A 19,191-nucleotide genomic window follows, 5' to 3' on the forward strand; every position below is an offset into this window, starting at 1 on the left:
GCTGGACTCCACATCATAAGCCCTGAGCAGCCCCGGCGGCACCTGTCAGAAACCAACACGCACATCTGAACAGTCAAGCCTAATTCCCGAGAAGCTGTTTTAACTTGACATCTGAAAAAGTATTACATCTAGAAGTATTTTACTGGGTGTGTGTGTTCAGGGCATATGTGTGCACGTCCCGCAGCTGAAGTGTTCTATAAATATTAGATACGGGCTGTACAAAAAAACATCACGTACGGAGTGTACTTAATTCCATTTAGCAATGTTTTCAATTTGTGTCTGACCTCTGGCAACAGAGATGGAATTTTGTCAACACGAACAAAAAAGTATGCTAAACTACCTTAAACACAATTTTCACTTAAAACCCCAGAAATATGTTAGAGCTCAGTGATCATCAGCTACTAGCCCAGTACTTTCAGATGAGGGTACTGAGGCCCCGAAAGGTGAAGTGTCTTTTCCAGGTTCACCCAGGAAATTAATAATGGTGTCCAAATGAGACCCAGGTCTCCTAACTCCCAGGCTGTTATTCTCTGCATTTTCTTTACTTACTGTACGTTTTCCCTTCCAACCGTTCAAAGGCAACTCCGATTCCATGAATAAGCGTGTGTTTCTACTTTCATATACTATAAAAATCCAAAACCAACTCCCCTATTCCTTCCCTTCTGACTTTATAGGACATCTGTCTATTTTTCCAAGAAAATGTAGGGTTGTAACTCACAAACAAGGAAGTAGGTGCACTTGGTTATCATGAACGTTTTCCCATCCTGGGAGGGATACCCAAGCCTGATCTGATCAGTAGCTCTCACAACAGCACAACTAAGTGAATTCCCCCAACTAAGATGCGTTCATCTCCCAGTTACTCTGCTGTGTGCAGCTCCTTCCGGCTTGCATGACTGAGACCAGAGAGTAAAGCCTCATCCTGTTTCCCACTGAGAAAGCAGCATGGACAGGGGGTTCAGTCCTGAAAACAGCCCTCAGAGTGGCCAAAGAGTGGAATCAAAGGAAGCCAGGAGCCCAGCTGGAGGGCCTGGGAGGGACGGCCCGAGAGGTCCTGTGGAAGGAGCGGGGAGGCTGCGCGGGGCTGCGAATGCTCTGTGCCTGGTACAGCCTGGTCTGCACAGGCTGGAAGTGTGGTGAGCAGCCCACTCCAGGATGAGGGCTGTATTAGCAGTAATTGATGGCCGCGCTTTTTAATGGAGCTTATCATTTCACAGCAACAGATGTCAGGTTCTAATAAATAACATGTTCTCTCTGCCCTACGCAATTTGGAGAGGATGCCTGGATGCCAGGCAGATCTGGAGTCCTCCCTGTCTCTGTTGCTCTCTCTTCTGAAGGAAAAAACAAACCAAATCCCTTGAAGATACTTTTCAAAATGATTCTCTGTGAGAGTTCAAAGATCCAAGAATTTCATGGTATTTATTTCCTTTATTTTTCTCCTCACAACTTCCTTCTCTTTAAACCCTAGGAGGGATGGGTCAGCTTGTGAACACAGGAACCCGGGGCGCGTGGGGGAGAGGAAGGTTTGGCGCCCTTAGCCTTCCCCAGTTCCTCGGGAGGCACCATCACTGGTTCCTCTCCTGTCTTCTACGGGTGCTCTCATCCCCCAAGCGAGGCCAGCCTGGGCCTGGAAAATTCCCTCTTCTCTCTTGAGGGGAGTTCAGCTGAGATGAGGTTGGGAGTTTTTAGAGGGAACTATTCCTAGGAAACTCAAGGCAAAAAAAAAAAAAAAGAAAGAAAACCTATGAATCATAGCAGCAGCTGGGCTTGCAGGCTCTGCACTGAGGTCTGAGCTCCGATGGGGCCCGTGTGGCCGAGCTTTCTGGGAGCCCCAGCCTGGTTGCTCTGCCTAGCTCGGGGCTCTCCCTTCCATTCCCAGGACGCTTCCTGCCCAGAATGGCTCAGTTCTGCAGCTGCTCCCCTCGCAGAAAGGCTGTGAGGGTGAGCAGTCAGTGGCCACAAGTCTTACCTTCCTGGTCAACCCCTACCCCTGGGTGCCAGATGGGAGTTCCAAAAATACAGTTATAAAGGGGAGGGATGGGCGGGGGCGGGGGGGGGTGTTAGTGGTCCTGGGAGAGGGAGAGGGCTGCAAAGTCCCCGTCAGGGTTTTCCCTAATGCAGAGCGATGACTGGATACCTGGGCCCCAAAGCTGGTTCAGTCAGCGTTCCCTCTGGCCAGCTTACCAAGCACAGGGACTGCAGAGAGAGGCCTGATGCCACAATTAAATCTTACCAGGAGATGTGAGTAGGCTCACATTATAACCACTTATGCTTCAAGATCACCCTTCCCCCCACGAGCCCTACCCTGGTCTCTAAAGAATTCTCAGGCCTCAGGGCTCCTGCGACCGTACTGTGAAGTACCCTCTTAGGACTGGGATTTCCACGCAGTGCTCCATGGCATCCCAGAGGGGTCCCGGAGGTCAGAGTAAGAGAAGGGATGAGGGGCACATCAGGTGGGGACATCTAACCCCCTTCTCTTGAGGAGAGAAGATCTGTTTTTATCTGTTTTAGTTAGAGGGCTAATGCATAAGACTGGACTGAAGCATTTAGCAGCTAATGAGAAGTTTGAAGGAAACAGTGTCTTTGGGAATACTAAGGTATTAACGATGAAAAATAATTGAAATAGCCCAGAAGGTACAATTTTAAAAAATTATTGAAAGAGAAAGTTATTCTGCAAAGACAACAGAATGACAAATAACAGAAGTATGCACGGTGAAGAGCCACGTATGGGGAATGAGGGATTGCTTTGGGAGTATCTCGATAAGTTTCTAAATAAGAAAATAACATCTCTTTCTGACATGGAGTCAAGAGGGGAAACAACAAAATGTTTTAGAAGGCTCATGATGAATTGCTTGCATGTGTTGACCGAGAAGCTATTTTTCGAAATATTCCATTTATATAATGGATTTAATGCGTGACAAGCCACTGCAGTAGGTGGTTTTAGGGTTCAATGCTGCTCTGAGAACATACTCAGGCCCCTAGGATCAACCTAATGCTTTATACAATGAAACTCAGGGAAAACTCACTCCACTTATTCACAGATTTATCAAACTAGAAAGGATTATAAAAAATTATCTGATTCATTCATTTAGACAGAGCTAAAGCTATGTATAAGATACCAAGGTAGGTAACGAGAGGATTCAGGTTTTTTTTTAAGTGATAGTTGGTTTTATGTAGATTATACAGTTGAAGGATGGAGGTTTTCCACCTTTCAAACTGGCTGTACTGGCACCAAGAAGACACAACCATAGGGGACAGCAGCCATGGACGGAGCAGCCTAGAACTTAAGAATCTCTGGCCAAGTCACTGAGGTTTGAGGGACTGTTTACTCGCTTGCATGCGAAGCTAGCAATGCTGACTCCACCATCTTTTAATTAAAAATCTCTGTTTTTCCTCCAGGTATGATGACGCTGAATTCTAACATTTACTGAATGCTTATGATGTGACAGATCCTATGCTGGACAATTCACCTACATTACCCTGTGTAGTAGGCAGAATTCTAAGATAGCTCCTAAGATTCCTCAGCCCCTGGTGTACACTCCCTGTATAATCCCCAGGACTGAAAAATGATGAATTTCATTCCTGTAAGTGGGTTATGTTACATGGAACCAATGGATGACTTTAAGGAAGGGAGATTAACTGGTAGGCCTGACCTAATCAAATGAACCCTTTAAATCAGAGACTAGATGTCAGTAACACAGAAGTCAGAAATTGGAAACATGAGTGTTTGATGTACTACTGCAAGCCTGATGATGGAGGGGCCCACGTGGCAGGGAATGGCCTCCACCTGACAGCCAGCAAGGAAGCAGGGACCTCAGTCTTACAACCACAAGGATCTGAACTCTGCCAACAACCTGAGTGAGCTTGGAAGAGGCCCTGGGCCTCCGATGTGGTAATGGCCCCAGCCAACACTTTGATTTTAGTCTTTTGGGACCCTAAACAGAGAAGCCAGGAAAGTTGTGTTGGATCCACAGAGAGTGTGAGATAATAATTTGTGCTGTTTTAAGATATAAAATTTGCGGAATCAACAATAGAAAATCACACACCCCATTTGATATTCTAAACTAGCTTCACTATTTTATAGATAAGGAGACAGATTCAGACTATGAATTTGCCTAAAGTCACACAGCTAGTGATAGCAGAGACAGGTTTAAACCCAACTCTCTCTTGACTTTAGGGTCAGTGCTCTTAACTGCCACATGCATTTCCTCTCTGTATTTATGTTACTCAAATGCCAGGCCTCTGAGGAGGGAGGCTCAGACAAGTGGTAAAGAGAATGGGAAACTTTATCTATCTGCCTGGGTGTGGATGTGCAGAAAGCCAGAATAAAATGGAGCATAATTTTTCTTTCTTTTCTAAAATTCTTTAGAAGTCAACTGACTATTAAAAGCCAAAGTAATAACAATGTATTGTGGGATTCATAATATGTGAAGAAGTGAAACATCTGAATATAATAGCACAAGAGAATTACATTGTTTTAGGCTTCTACATTATACTTGAACTGTTGTAATATTAATTCATGGTAGACTGAGATAAATTAAGAATATATTTTAGTGTGCTAATAACTAAAATATGATACACAGAGCTATAACTAAAAGACGAATATAAGAGAGAATGGTATACTAAAAAATACTCAGATAAATCAAATGGAAGATTTGGAAGGGAAGCAAAGGGATAAAGAACAGGGGAAATTAAACAACAAATAGTAAGAAGATAGACTTATACCCAACCAGCTCATTAATTATATGAAATATAAATGAATGAAATACTCCAATTAAAAGGCAGAGATTATCAGACTAGATTTAAAAAACCAAGTTACAAAAGGTTTCCTTGACATATAAAGGCACACATATGATGAAAGCAAAAGGATGAAAAAAGATATACCAAGCAAAAAATAGGCACAAGAAAGCAGGAATGAAGACGCAGATGTAGAGAATGGACTTGAGGACACGGGGAGGGGGAAGGGTAAGATGGGACGAAGTGACAGAGTGGCATGGACTTATGTATACTACCAAAATAGATAGCTAGTGGGAAGCAGCCGCATAGCACAGGGAGATCAGCTGGGTGCTTTGTGACCACCTAGAGGGGTGGGATAGGGAGGGTGGGCGGGAGACGCAAGAGGGAGGAGCTATGGGGATATATGTATATGTATAGCTGATTCACTTTGTTGTAAAGCAGAAACTAACACACCACTGTAAAGCAATTACACTCCAATACAGATGTTAAAAAATAAAAATTAAAAAAGAAAAAGAAAGCTGGTGTAACTATATTAATATCAGACAAAGCAGAATTCAAGTGAAGTAGTGTTATCAGAAATACCGAGAATCATTTCATAATGATAGAATGGCCAATTTATCAAGAAGACATAACAATTCCAAATATGTATGTACTTAAATAACAAAACTTCAAAATGCAAAAAGCAAAAAATGACAGAACTAAAAGGAGAAATAGACAAATACAAAATCATAGGTGGAAATTTTACCACCTCCTTTCAGTAACTGTTATAATAATAAACACAAAAAATAATAGTAAGGATATAGAAGATTTGAACAACACTAACAAGTAATTTGACTTAATATGTATATAGAACACTATATCTCAGAACTGCAGGACACACATTCTTTTCAAGTTCACATGAACTATATCAAGATGGACTATATGTTGGGCCATAAAACAAGTCTCAACAAATTTCAAAGGATTAAAATCACACAGATTATAATCTCTGACCAAAACAGAAATTAAACATCAGTAACAATAAAGCATCTAGAAAAATCCCCAAACACTTGAAATTCAAGCAGCACAATTAAAAATAACTCATGGTTCAAAAAGAAATCACAAAGGAAATTAAAAATTTTTTCTAACAAAATGATAATGGAAAAGACATACAGATCGCCAAGAAGCACATGAAAAGCTGCTCAACATCACTAATTATTAGAGAAATGCAAATCAAAACTACAATGAGGTATCACCTCACACCAGTTAGAATGGGCATCATCAGAAAATCTACAAACAACAAATGCTGGAGAGAGTGTGGAGAAAAGGGAACCCTCTTGCACTGTTGGTGGGAATGTAAATTGATACAGCCACTATGGAGAACAGTATGGAGGTTCCTTAAAAATCTAAAAATAGAACTACCATATGACCCAGAAATCCCACTACTGGGCATATACCCAGAGAAAACCATAATTCAAAAAGATACATGCACCCCAATGTTCACTGCAGCATTATTTACAATAGCCAGGTCATGGAAGAAACCTAAATGCCCATTGATGGACAAATGGATAAAGAAGATGTGGTACATATATACGATGGAATATTACTCAGCCATAAAAAGAAACGAAATTGGGTCATTTGCTGAGATGTGGATGGATCTAGAGACTGTCATACAGAGTGAAGTAAGTCAGAAAGAGAAAAACAAATATCGTATATTAACGCATATATGTGGAACCTAGAAAAATGGTACAGATGAACTGGTTTGCAGGGCAGAAATAGAGACACAGATGTAGAGAACAAACGTATGGACACCAAGGGGGGAAAGCGGTGGGGGGGTGGTGGTGGTGGTGGGATGAATTGGGAGATTGGGATTGACATGTATACACTGATGGGTATAAAATGGATGGCTAATAAGAACCTGCTGTATAAAAACAAAAAAAATATCAAATTTTGTGGGATACAACTAAAGCAAACTTTAGAGAGAAATTTATACCTTTAAAGGCTTATATTAAAAAAGAAGAAAAGGGGTTTCCCTGGTGGCGCAGTGGTTGAGAGTCCACCTGCCGATGCAGGGGACATGGGTTTGTGCCCCGGTCCGGGAACATCCCACATGCCGCAGAGCGTCTGGGCCCATGAGCCATGACCGCTGAGCCTGCGCATCTGGAGCCTGTGCTCCGCAATGGGAGAGGCCACAACAGTGAGAGGCCCGCGTACCACAAAAAAAAAAAAGAAAGAAAGAAAGGATTAAAATCAATGATCTAAGTTTCTATTTTGAAAAAATTGAAAAAGAAATTAAACTGAAAATAAATTGAAGGAAATAATAAAGATAAAAGCATAGATTAATAAAATGGAAAACAAACCATGGATAAAATCAACAAAGTAAAAGCTTGTTTCTTTGAGAAGATCAGAAAAATTGATAAACCCCTAGGTAGACTGTTTTTAAAAAAAAAGGGAGAGGAAAAAGATACAAATTTTCACTGTAAGGAATAAAAGAAGTTATATCACTATAGCCCCCATAGATATTAAAAGGAAAATAAGACAATACCATAAATAATTCTATGGCAATCCATTCAACAACTTAAATATGATGGATAAATTTCTTAAAAAAACCCCACAACTTGCTACAACTAACACAGGAAGAAATTTTTAAAAATCTGAATATCCCTATATTTAGTATAGACATTGAATTTTTTTCCCCACAAATAAACTCTACCAAACATTTAGAAAAGAATAATGCCAAACCTACATAAACTCTTTCAGAAAACAGATAAGGAAGGAAAACTTGCCACTTCCTTTTATGAAGCCAGTGTAGTGCTATTATCAAAGTCTAACAAGGACAACACAAGAAAGGAAATTTCAGACTAGTATCATCCATGAACACAGATGTAAAACTTTTAACATAATTTTAGCAAATCAAATCTAATAATATAAAAAAGGATAAAATATCATGACTCAGAAGGGTTTATTTATCCCTGGAATGCAAGGTTGGTCTAACAGTCAAAACCTAATTAACGTAATTCACCACTCTAATAGAAGAAGAAAAGCCACAGGATCATGTCAATAGAGGCAGAAAAAGCATTCTACAGAATTCAACACTCACTCATGATAAAAACTCTTAGCAAAGTAGGAATATAAGGGAATTTCTTCAATCTGCTAAAGACATCTATGTAAAACCTACTGCTAACATCAATTTTAATGTGGAAATATAAGGCCAGATGTCTGCTCGCAGCACTTGTGTACAACACTGGACTAGAGGTCCCAGTCAGTGCAAGTAGGTTAAAAAAAAAAAAAAAAGAAACTAAAAAATGTAAAGATTTAAACACTAGAAAGAAAGAAGTAAAGCTGTTAACAGATGATATGACTATTTATGTAAAAAATTCTAAGAAATCTATAAAAAAGCTACTAGAACTTAGTAGGATTGTAAATTTAGCAATGTCACAGTACACAAGGTCAATATAGAAAAATCATTTCTATTTCTATATACTAGCAACAACTGGAAAATAAAATCTGAAAAGCTATCATTCACAATAAAAGCAAAAACATTAAAAAATATCCAAGACTTCTACACTGTAATCTTAAGACATTTCTGAGGTAAATTACAGAAGATCTAAATAAAACCATGTTTACTGATAGGAAGAATTTGGTATTGTTAAAATGTCGATTCTTCCCTTGTTGACCTACAGATTCAATGCCATCCCAATCAAAATCTCAGGAGGCTTTTCTTTTGCAGGTTGGGGTTGGAAGTTGCAAACTGATTCTAAAACGTATACAGAAAAGAAAAGGACCTAGGACAGCCAAAACAATCTTTAAAAATAATAAAGTTGGAGAATTTACATTTCCTGATTCTAAGAACCATTGGTATTGGTATATAAACAGAAAAATAGATAGATGAAATAGAATATCCAGAAACAGACCCACTCATATATGGCCTATTTATTTATTTATTTATTTATTTATTTTTGCGGTACGCGGGCCTCTCACTGTTGTGGCCTCTCCTGTTGCGGAGCACAGGCTCCGGACGCGCAGGCTCAGCGGCCATGGCTCATGGGCCCAGCCGCTCCGCGGCATGTGGGATCTTCCCGGACCGGGGTACGAACCCATATACCCTGCATCGGCAGGCGGACTCTCAACCACTGCGCCACCAGGGAAGCCCTGGTCTATTTATTTTTACAAAGGCATGAAGGTAATTCAATGGGGAAAGAAAGGTTTTTTTCAACAAATGTTGCTTAAATTAACCTGGAGATATATAAACAAAAAAATTAACTTTAGTCTCTACCTCATACCACATCCCCAAATTAATTTGAGATGGGTCATAGACCTAAATGTCAAACCAAAACCAAAGCTCCTAGAGAAATACACAGGAGAATCTCTTCATGACCCTGTGGAAGGTAAATAATTAAGAGGATACAAAAATATTAACATAAAAATAAAACACTGATAGGGCTTCCCTGGTGGCGCAGTGGTTAAGAATCCGCCTGCCAATGCAGGCATCACGGGTTCAAGCCCTGGTCCGGGAAGATCCCACATGCAGCAGAGCAACTAAGCCCGTGCACCACAACTACTGAGCCTGCTCTCCAGAGCCAGTGAGCCACAACTCCTGAAGCCTGGGCGCCTAGAGCCCGTGCTCTGCAACAAGAGAAGCCACCGCAATGAGAAGCCCACGCACCACAATGAAGAGTAGCCCCCGCTCACCACAACTACAGAAAGCCCGTGCGCAGCAACAAAGACCCAACGCAGCCAAAAATAAATAAATTAAATAAATAAATAAATAAAAACTAAAACACTGATAAAATAGATTTAATTAAAAATAAAAAATTTCTGCTCATCAAAAGATACTGTTAAGAATATGAAGAGTTGTGGAGAGACGTAGACGAGTTGAGTCCTGGTCTGCGGGGAGGCTGCCGGCTCCGTCGCAGACTACGGACCTCTCTGGGTCTCAGCTGCCAAAGATCCTGTCCGGTAGGTGAGTGGCTCACTTTGAGGGAAAGGCTTCTCGGATTGAGGCTTCTTCATGGCCGCTCAGATCGCGAGTGGTCAGGGCTGCTCTCTGTGCGGAGGATGGCGTCCAATGAGCGCAGTTTATTCGAAGAAGTACTAGCCTGACATGAGTGGCTGTCGAGTATTCATCGGGAGGCTAAATCCAGCGGCCCGGGAGAAAGATGTGAAAGATTCTTCAAGGGGTATGGACGAATACGAGATATTGATCTGAAAAGAGGCTTTGGTTTTGTGGAATTTGAGGATGCCAGGAATGCAGATGATGCTGTATATGGACTTGATGGAAAAGAACTCTGCAGTGAAAGGGTTACAGTTGAACATGCTAGGGCTCAATCTCGAGGCGGAAGAGGTAGAGGACGCTACTCAGACCGTTTTAGTAGTCGCAGACCTCGAAATGATAGACGAAACGCTCCACCTGTAAGAACAGAAAATCGGCTTATAGTTGAGAATTTATCTTCAAGAGTCAGCTGGCAGCCTATCTGTGTCGTTGGCCTTATGACGAGGAGAGCCTGTGGGTTATCCTAATCGTTGTCTCGGTCACTCTTGGTTGGGCCTGGTTGACTTTGCCAGTCAGCTCCTACAGTGATCAATTGGCCACCTCTAGATCTGTGTTTGTCGGTCTAGACGTAATCGGTGCACTTCCTTGAAGTGCCAGGTTGCAGTGATCCCAGAGCGTTGATAACGTGATCTGATCCCTAAGTTGAGAGCTGTCTTCCTGTAACGCTTCCAAATAAGAGGTCCTGGTCAAAAAGAGTTCAAAGATACGAAATTAGGTGGTCGTTGGAATCCTGATCGCAGTAAAGTGGTCCTTGGTAACTACACAAGAGTAGAACATGTCTGCATCCGCCAGTAGTCTGCTAATAGGGAGGGCTGTGAGATTAAAGGCTTCCATCGATTGGGTAGTGTCCTTCAAGTGGGTGGTGAAGAGCCAGTTGGGCATATGTCATGAAGGTTTCTCCGACCGATTAATGGTTTGCTGCTTGACTAGCCTAGGGAAATAATAATAAGGGATCTCAAAGATTTCATGAGACAAGCTGGGGAAGTAACCTTTGCGGACGCACATCGACCTAAATTAAATGAAGGGGTAGTTGAGTTTGCCTCTTATGGTGACTTAAAGAATGCTTTCTGGAAAAAAAATAAATGGGAGAAAAATCAAATTAATTGAAGGCAGCAAAAGGCACAGTAGGTCACGAAGCAGGTCTCATTCCCGGACCAGGAGTTCCTTGAGGTCTCGTAGCCGATCTCGTTCCCGGAGTCGCAAGTCTTAGAGCCGGTCCAGGATCCGGAGCCGGAGCAAGTCCCGTTCTGTTAGTAGGTCTCCTGTGCCTGAGAAGAGCCAGAGACGTGGTTCTTCAAGTAGATCTAAGTCTCCAGCATCTGTGGATCGTCAGAGGTCCAGGTCCAGGTCCCAGTCCCGGTCAAGGTCCAGATCAGTTGACAGTGGCAATTAAACTGTAAATAACTTGCCGTGGGGGCCATTTAAAAAAAAAAATTTTTTTCCCAAACCATACTTGCTAAAAATTCTGGTAAGTATGTGCTTTTCTGTGGGGGTGGGAGTTGGAGGGGGGTGGGTTGGGTTGGGCTGGGTATCTTTGTAGATGTGGACCACCAGGGGTTGTTGAAAACTAATTGTATTCAGTGTTTTTGATAAGCCTTCTGCTCACATTTTTGTGAATGTCTGAAGTATACAGTTTGTGTATATTGACAGAGCTCTTTTATAACTAAAGCAAATTTAATTTTTTTGTACTAGAAAAATTTGAACGTTTTAGTTCCTGGTTATTCAAATATGTTGATACAGAATTAGTTTAATGCCTCACTTAAACTAATTAATAGCTTTGGACACTTAAAAGAGCTCTAAATTTGCTTGTACGTAAAGGCTTAATTTGAGTTTTCCTTGTTAGGGTCAAGGGGTGTCCGTCCACCCACCCTTTAACAGCTGCCTGGCAAAGACGTTAAAGCAGCTGTTTGTTATTGATAATAAAAGACTATAAAACTGAAAAACCAAAGAATATGAAAAGGCAAGCCATAGATTAGGAGAAAATATCTCTAACACATATTTCTGACAAATATATAAAGAACTTTTAAAACTCAATAATAAATAGACCAACAACCTGATTAAAAATAGGCAAAATTTGAACAGACCCTTCACAGAAGAAAACATACCAATAAGCACATGAAAATATGCTCATCATTAATCATCAGGAAATCAAAATTAAAAACACAATGCCACATCACTTCATCCCCTATAGAACAGCTAAAATTAAAAAGACTGATAATACCAAGTGTTGGAGAGGATACGGAACAACTGGAACCCAGCATATTGCCGGTGGGAGTATAAACTGGTAGGACTTCGAAAAAGGTTGTCAGTTTCTTATAAAGTTAATCATACACATACTCCCAGGTATCTACCAACAGAATTGAAAACATATGTCTATTACAAAGCTTATATAAAAGTTCATACCAGCTCTATTCATAAAAATCCCCAAATTGGAAACAACCTAAATATAATTAGCAGATGAATGGATTAGTACATTATAGTATATTCATATAATGAAATATTGCTCAGCAGTAAAAAAAAGGAATGCCATAACAGATAACTCTAAAATAATTATGTTGACTATAAAAGACACAAAAGAGTACAATCTGTATTATTCCATTTATTAGAAGTATCTAGAAGAGGAAAAACTAAGACATGGTGATAGAAATCAGACAGCGTTGTCTTGGGGGTGAGGAGACTAATTGGAGAGGGGTAGAAGGTAACTTTGTCAAAACTCCACCAAAAGATACACTTAGGGACTTCCCTGGTGGTCCAGTGGGTAAGACTCTGCATTCCCAATGCAGGAGCCTCAAGTTCGATTCCTTGTTGGGGAACTAAATCCCACATGCATGCTGCAACTAAGAGTCCGCATACTGCAACTGTGAGCCCACCTGCTGCAACTAAAAAACAAAGATCCCGCATGCCGCAATGAAGATCCCGCATGCTGCAACTAAGACCCAGTGCAGCCATAAATAAATAATTGTTTTTAAAAAAGATACACTTAAATCTGTCCACTTCATTGTACGTAAATTATAAGTGTATGTCAATTACATGACAATAAATATCTTTAAAAGATATATGCAAAACCCTTGCCTTCAAAGGACTCACAGGTCCATTAAGGAAATGAGATATATACAAAGATGTGAAAAAATCAAAGAATAATACAAAAGAGATTTCAAAGCAGTATATGACCAACAGTCAACCAAAACTGGAAAGAGGGGAACGAGCTGCCTGCAAGTTAGCATGGATGGGAAAACCATAAGGAAGAATGTGGAAGGAAGGGTAGACCTGCAGGAGCAGAAGGACAGCAGGAGGAGAGCAGTGGGCACAGGCACCGTGGGACAAAGCAGAAGCTAAACCCAACGGTCTTTCACATGTCCACCCACTGACTGACCCTTCATATCAAGCCCATCAGTAGGGAGGAGTACAGTCTTGTTTTACACGATGAAGTTCAGGAAGGTTATAGCCCTGCCCAAGGCCACAGAGCTTATAGATTAGAACTTGTGATAGGAACTGGGGAACACATGACCCTGAAGCCTGTGCTCACCTAGCAGAGGGTAATTTACTTGTGAGGACAGAATTTGCTGAACAGCCACGAGCAAGAAGTACATGTCATAGGAAGAGCCCTGGCCAGAAAGTGTCCTTTCTAAATTCACATGCTTAGAATTTTGCTCTGCAGGAGGGAATAAACAGCTGACTCCACTCAAAGGGCTCTAGTGCTGTTCATAAACCGTGAGAGTGTTTATGTCCTGGGCAGAGCTCTCCAAGTGAATTATAGCCTTTTACGCACTGTATACATACAATATTTTCAGCAGGGGGTGTAAGGAATGCTGCAGCTGACCTTTCTCTCTTTCTGTCCTGTCTCTCCACCTTCTCCACCAAACTCTGGTCTGTACTGCAGGACAGTTCTCTGGTTGTGCTTATCCATTACCTGGCCTTCTGACACAGCTCAGGGAAGTTACTCAGGTCAATTTAAGAAGGAGCTTTTAAACTATTTCTTCTTCCTAGCATGAGCTGCTGGCTTTCTCTTTTATTACATTTAAAATGGATCCATCTTCATTACAGTAGAAAGCAGACTTTTCTTAACATTACTTCGGATGTTTTCTTTAGGCTGGTAAAGTAAAGCGAATGTCTCTTGCAACTCTGAACCAATCTGTTAAGATAAACAGGCTTCACTTACGATATTCCTATACTGAAATCATAGGCTTGTGATCTGCAACTCCTTAAAGACTCAATTCATACATTCTAAAATGTCTACTTAAGAAGCGCGCGTGTGCGTATATGGACGCACGGACACACACACACACACCGAGATAGCTTTGCCATGGAAACCACAAAAACACATCTGGTTCAGACTCCACAGCACATACCACAAATAACAGCCCATCTTCTAAGGGCAGATCCTATGTATACACAGGGAAAGCCCGGAGAATTAAACAACTGCAATCCCTCAAATGTAAAGCTTACATCATAATCCCCCTTTTCAAGTTTATTTCAAGATAAGTCAGTCTTACTCATTGTTATTAGTCACATTTGCATATGTTTGTTATTTTCCTTAAATAGAATTTCAGACTTGGGCATCACAGACAAAAAGGAATACAGGGAGGACGGGCACACTAAAGGTTCAGGTAACAACAGCTCTGGATTCCACATGTGAATCTGGAGAGGTCTGGATTTCTAGAGAAAGCTACTCTGTCATTTAAAAGAGCCCCAACCCTGCTATGAGTGAAGGCCTTGTACTACAGAAAATATAGATGCCAGTGGGTACCTGAGGATGGAAATTGGACCCAGGGAGGGGAAGGAAAGGGCAAGAAGTCTTACCAATCAAGAGCATTCTAGGTCTGAAAGCCCAGGTTTTACTAGTAGGTACTTTAAAACCGTCACACGTTTGATATGATAAAGGCTTTGATCTCTCCTGTTGGGCTATAAATTCCATGAAGACATGGACAATTTCTAATTTATTTATCATTGTATCCCCAGCAAGGGGCACATTGCCTGGATCACGGTAGATGCTCAGTAAATACTGGATGAGCAATGAAGAGGATGCTGAATTGATATTCTTCATTTCTGTGATTCTTTGGATCTGATCATCCTTCAGCTGGGATCACAGGTGCGAGCACATGGCTGTACGGAGTGATACAGTAATAACCACCTGCCACTCTTATGATTTACTTTTGGAAACTATGGTGTTGATCCACTGTTGCTTCAATCTAGGAAGGCCATGGCTCGTGAAGACTGGTGTTCCAGATGCCAAAGTCTTACCTATAAAACACTCTCTGCATTTACACTTACATATTCCATATGACTGGTGAAAGCTTTCTACAGAGAGATTCATGTGCAATAGTTGTATCTCTAAATTCCAAGCTCCAGCTAACTTCAACCTTTATCAAATTCCCAACTTACTTCCATAAGGATTTTAACAGTCCTAAGCTATCTGTGTAGCCATTTATTCAATCAAAGAAGACATAGGCCCTACTTTGGGTAATGGCTGCAGAGATGCAATGGGATATATAATTCACTCTGTTCCTTCAAAGACATTATAGTTCCATATGAAAAACTAGGTACTGGATCCATGTGTTGACTACTAGGCAAAAATTCTATTTGTTTACTGTCAGCTGAAGTTTTCCATTAAAAAAAACTGAAAGTAGCTGCCAATATTTTCTTCATTGACACCAGTTATTCCTTAACTCCAATTTCTACCTAGTACTTATTCTCTAATCTAAATAGAAAGGTAGAGGGACTTCCCCGGTGGTCCACTGGTGAAGAATCCGCCTTACAATGCAGGGGACGCGGGTTGGATCCCTGGTCAGGGAGCTAACATCCCACATGCCGCGGGGCAGCTAAACCTGTGTGCCACAACTACTGAACTCGCGTTTCTCAACTAGAGAGCCTGCGTGCCGCAAACTACAGAGCCCAAGTGCTCTGGAACCTGCTTGCCACAGCTACAGAGGCCACATACCCTGGAGCCTGCGTGCCACAACTAGAGAAGAGAAAACCGTCGTGCCACAACTCTAGAGAAGCCCGCACACCACAGCGAAGAGCCTGTGCGCCGAAACTAAGACCCAACGCAGCCAAAAATAAATAAATCTTAAAAAAAGAAATAAAATAAATAGAAAGGTAGATTTCAGAAAAATCATATAACCCATTTAAAAAGTAAAAAAGGCAATCTACCTGAGGAGGCTAGATGAGGAGTTGGCTAACTTTTTCTATAAAGGGCCAAATAGCAAGTATTTTTTGCTTTCCAGGCCACATGTGGTCTGTTTCAACTACTCATTCTGCTATGGTTGCATGAAAGCAGCCATAGAAAATAAGTTTAAAAATGGGTGTGGCTGTTTCAATAAAACTTTATTTACAAAAACAGGCACAGGGCAGGATTTAGCCTCCAGGCAGTAGCTTGCCCAACTCCTGGACTAGATAAACAAAATGTTTCTATTTGCAAGAAGTAACAATTGATTCACTTACTTTGCTCTTTTGGCCATTTCATTTCCGTCCCATCTGGGGCTGTATGGATAATTTTTCTGGGCCTGGGAATAAAGCTGTCCACTGTTGGTAAAGTGATAGACGGACTGGAATGTGAGAGTCGGCTGGTCTCGAGGAAAAAACAGGGGCAGGTCAACTGCAAAGACAGAGGAAAGGAAAAGAAAGTTAGGGCTTAAATGCCTTTTAATACACTTTTTGGGCTAAACCTGAATGTTGGGTACAAGACTATTTGAACCACAAGTACTGGTTGAGGCTTAGGCAAAAGGTATGGAGAGAGAGAGACCAAGAAATACAAGGTGCCTTCCCTGTCTTCATGGAGTTTACAATCTAGGAGGAGAGGCAAGTCACCCATAAATAAAAATTCAACCAATATGAGGCCTGATGTGCAGGTGCTGAAGGAAGACTAGGAAATGGTGACAGAAGCTGGCCACCCCCAGCCACCTGACCTGCTGTGGCACTTACCTTGTCCACTATTCCACAGAGGAGTTAGTTGTATATGTGCTTTAAGTCTCCATTATATCAGAAACTCCTCAAAGGTGAGGCACTGTCTTCCTCATCTAGAATTCGATGGAGGAGGTGGGATGGAGACCATCTTTAAAGAATGGATTTGGAAAGGGGATCAAGAGGGCAAGTGATAATCTTTCTTTTTTTATAGGATATGGCAACTGGGCCACCAGAAAAAAGAAAAACGTTATCACTTACTTCCAATCAAGCAGTGAATTTTGATACTCAGCAGTTTTACATTTTTCCATATGTGTTACCATATATATCTCCTAAACCAGTAGGAGCTCCTTAATGGAATGCAACAGGGACTACATATGTCTACTGTTGCAGTATAGACTGATTCTAATATTTGCTGTTAACAAGTATTATGTGCTTTATTTGTTCATTTTGGGATCCTTTAACTCAATTTTTAAAAATAAAATGACTTCCTTTAGTTGCGGCATGCGGGATCTTCAGTTGTGGCATGCATGTGGGATCTAGTTCCCCAACCAGGGAGCGAACCTGGGCACCCTGCATTGGGAGCGTGGAGTCTTAACCACTGGACCACCAGGGATCCTGCATGCTGCAACTAAAGATCCTACACGTAGCAATGAAGATCCCGTGTGCTGCAACTAAGACCTGGCGCAGCCAAATAAATAATTTAAAAAAATGACTTCCTGCTTTCAGTTGAGGCAAACCATCATTAAAAATGCAGACTGTTTCAATGGCACATGCCTCAAGGCATATTAATATGTATTTCTGTAAATGTTACGTACTTGAAGGACACAGAACAGGCACGTTAATTAATTTACAAAAAATAATAAGAAAAATGTGTATAGACTTTTATAGCTTTGCAGAGTACCTTTATATACTTTATCTGATTTGATACTTATAACTCCTTGAAGCAGACATTATTTTTACCAGCTGCATTTAACAGATGAACAGACTCCGAGAGGTTTATTAATTTGCTCAGGCCATAGCTACGCAGACACAGGACTCAAGTCTAGTCCTATGATTTAAATCCTAAGCTCCTTCTACTGGTCACATTGCCACCTGCTCTTGGTTTACTGGTATCACCTGCTCACAACACACTCACTACGTCAAAATTACAATTTAGTAAGCTAAGGTCTCCCCTGTGAAGGAGGTATCGGCTTCAACTTTTCGGCTCCATGAGGCAAATACACGACAGAAAAATACGTACTAGATAGTTATACATGTATCACCATGTCAGTGAGGGCGACATTTGACTTGGATTAGGCCCACTAAGTACCCAGAATGATTTCTTGAAGGAAGTTAGGCTTGCAGCAAACTTAAAAAACTGTCCAGTTGGTAAGGCCTCTTAGACGTCTAAGTATATCTGACTCTGACTCAGTGCTGCAGGGGGTTTCTGACAAATGAATCACACCACGACCAAAGAAAAGTGGCAAGATTTTGAATGTCTACTCTTTAATCACATTTTCCAAGTGCCTCAATGCAGTTTCAATACATGTCTATTTGTGCCAAAGCAAAGATGTGGTAACATATAGGAATAATACAAAACATGAAAAACAGAGCAATTCAAATGATAAGTCATTGCATTCAGAAAACCCTTTGGAATCCCTTCATCTTACAGAGCTTCATCTGTAATGTCTTCGGTCTTTTTGGGTGTTTTTTGTTTTTTCTTTTTTTTTTTTTTACATTTTCTTGGCTGCCCCACGTGGCATGTGGGATCTTACTTCCCCGACCAGGGATCGAACCCGCACCCCTTGGAATGGAAGAGTGGAGTCTTAGCCACTGGACCACCAGGGAAGTCCTGTCTTCAGTCACTTTGAATAAATATCGTTTTCTAAAACTGTTTATCTCTTTTCTGATCACTCATTTCATTTCCTCTCATTAATTTTAGAAAAATGCCTATTCACATATTCTTTCCTTTGATTTCAACTATGTTTATAAGTTTCCACACATTAAAATGAGATTCAGATGAACCCCCAAAGCAACAGCAATAGCACTGGTGAAAAGTGTTTAACATGCAAGCTTCCCTTCAAAACAGCAATAATTTCAAATAATAAAATTCAGTGGCAATAATATACAAATTCAAAGTAAGAACAGTCACCCTTCAGTATCCCAGCAATACAGATAATACCATAGGCTTCATGATTCTCAAGCTACCAGCTTTTTGGAGCTTTGAAATGCATTATATTTTTTGTTCCTGTTATTTTGTTTTCTAGAAAATGAGTTGCTGGAAGCTTTTTTGAAGTCAATATTAAAATTCAAACACAGTGGCTACAGGGGGCACAGTGGCTGTAGCGGGGGCAGGACTGGTCAGAGTCCCTCAAAGGTAAAGTCGGTAATCCACATATTAATTCACATATGAGAAAATAAAATGAGAAAAATATAAATACCTTGCTCAGCTTAACTAGGGTATATCCTGCCTGGACCAGTCAGCAGTCACTAAAAGGATGGCTTCTTTAAAAATGTTCTATGCATAAGAAGGAGTGAATAAATAA

General features: G+C 41.0%; 2 protein-coding genes and 1 pseudogene across 11 annotated transcripts in view; 2 read left to right on the forward strand and 1 right to left on the reverse strand.

The window, feature by feature from the left end:
* BABAM2 (BRISC and BRCA1 A complex member 2) overlaps window positions 1–19,191 on the reverse strand; it is a 491,572-nt gene that overhangs the window by 26,224 nt on the left and 446,157 nt on the right. For all 9 annotated transcript variants that reach the window (XM_079940869.1, XM_079940870.1, XM_079940873.1 and 6 more), the window contains one exon: window positions 16,205–16,358. In XM_079940869.1, the coding sequence (XP_079796995.1) occupies window positions 16,205–16,358 (154 nt within the window). The remainder of the gene's footprint in view (window positions 1–16,204; window positions 16,359–19,191) is intronic.
* Window positions 9,324–10,994, forward strand: LOC307196137 (serine/arginine-rich splicing factor 5-like). Its single transcript, XM_079940885.1, is given in 3 exon segments — window positions 9,324–9,677; window positions 9,803–9,869; window positions 9,872–10,994. Coding segments are annotated over 2 exon segments (414 nt in total). The 5' UTR covers window positions 9,324–9,677; window positions 9,803–9,814; the 3' UTR covers window positions 10,231–10,994.
* On the forward strand, window positions 10,730–11,156 carry LOC307196135 (annotated as a pseudogene). The gene has a single exon. The product of its transcript is annotated as an uncharacterized misc_RNA (transcript).

This window comes from Stenella coeruleoalba, assembly GCF_951394435.1.
Source record: "Stenella coeruleoalba genome assembly, chromosome: 13".
Lineage (NCBI taxonomy): Eukaryota > Metazoa > Chordata > Mammalia > Artiodactyla > Delphinidae > Stenella > Stenella coeruleoalba.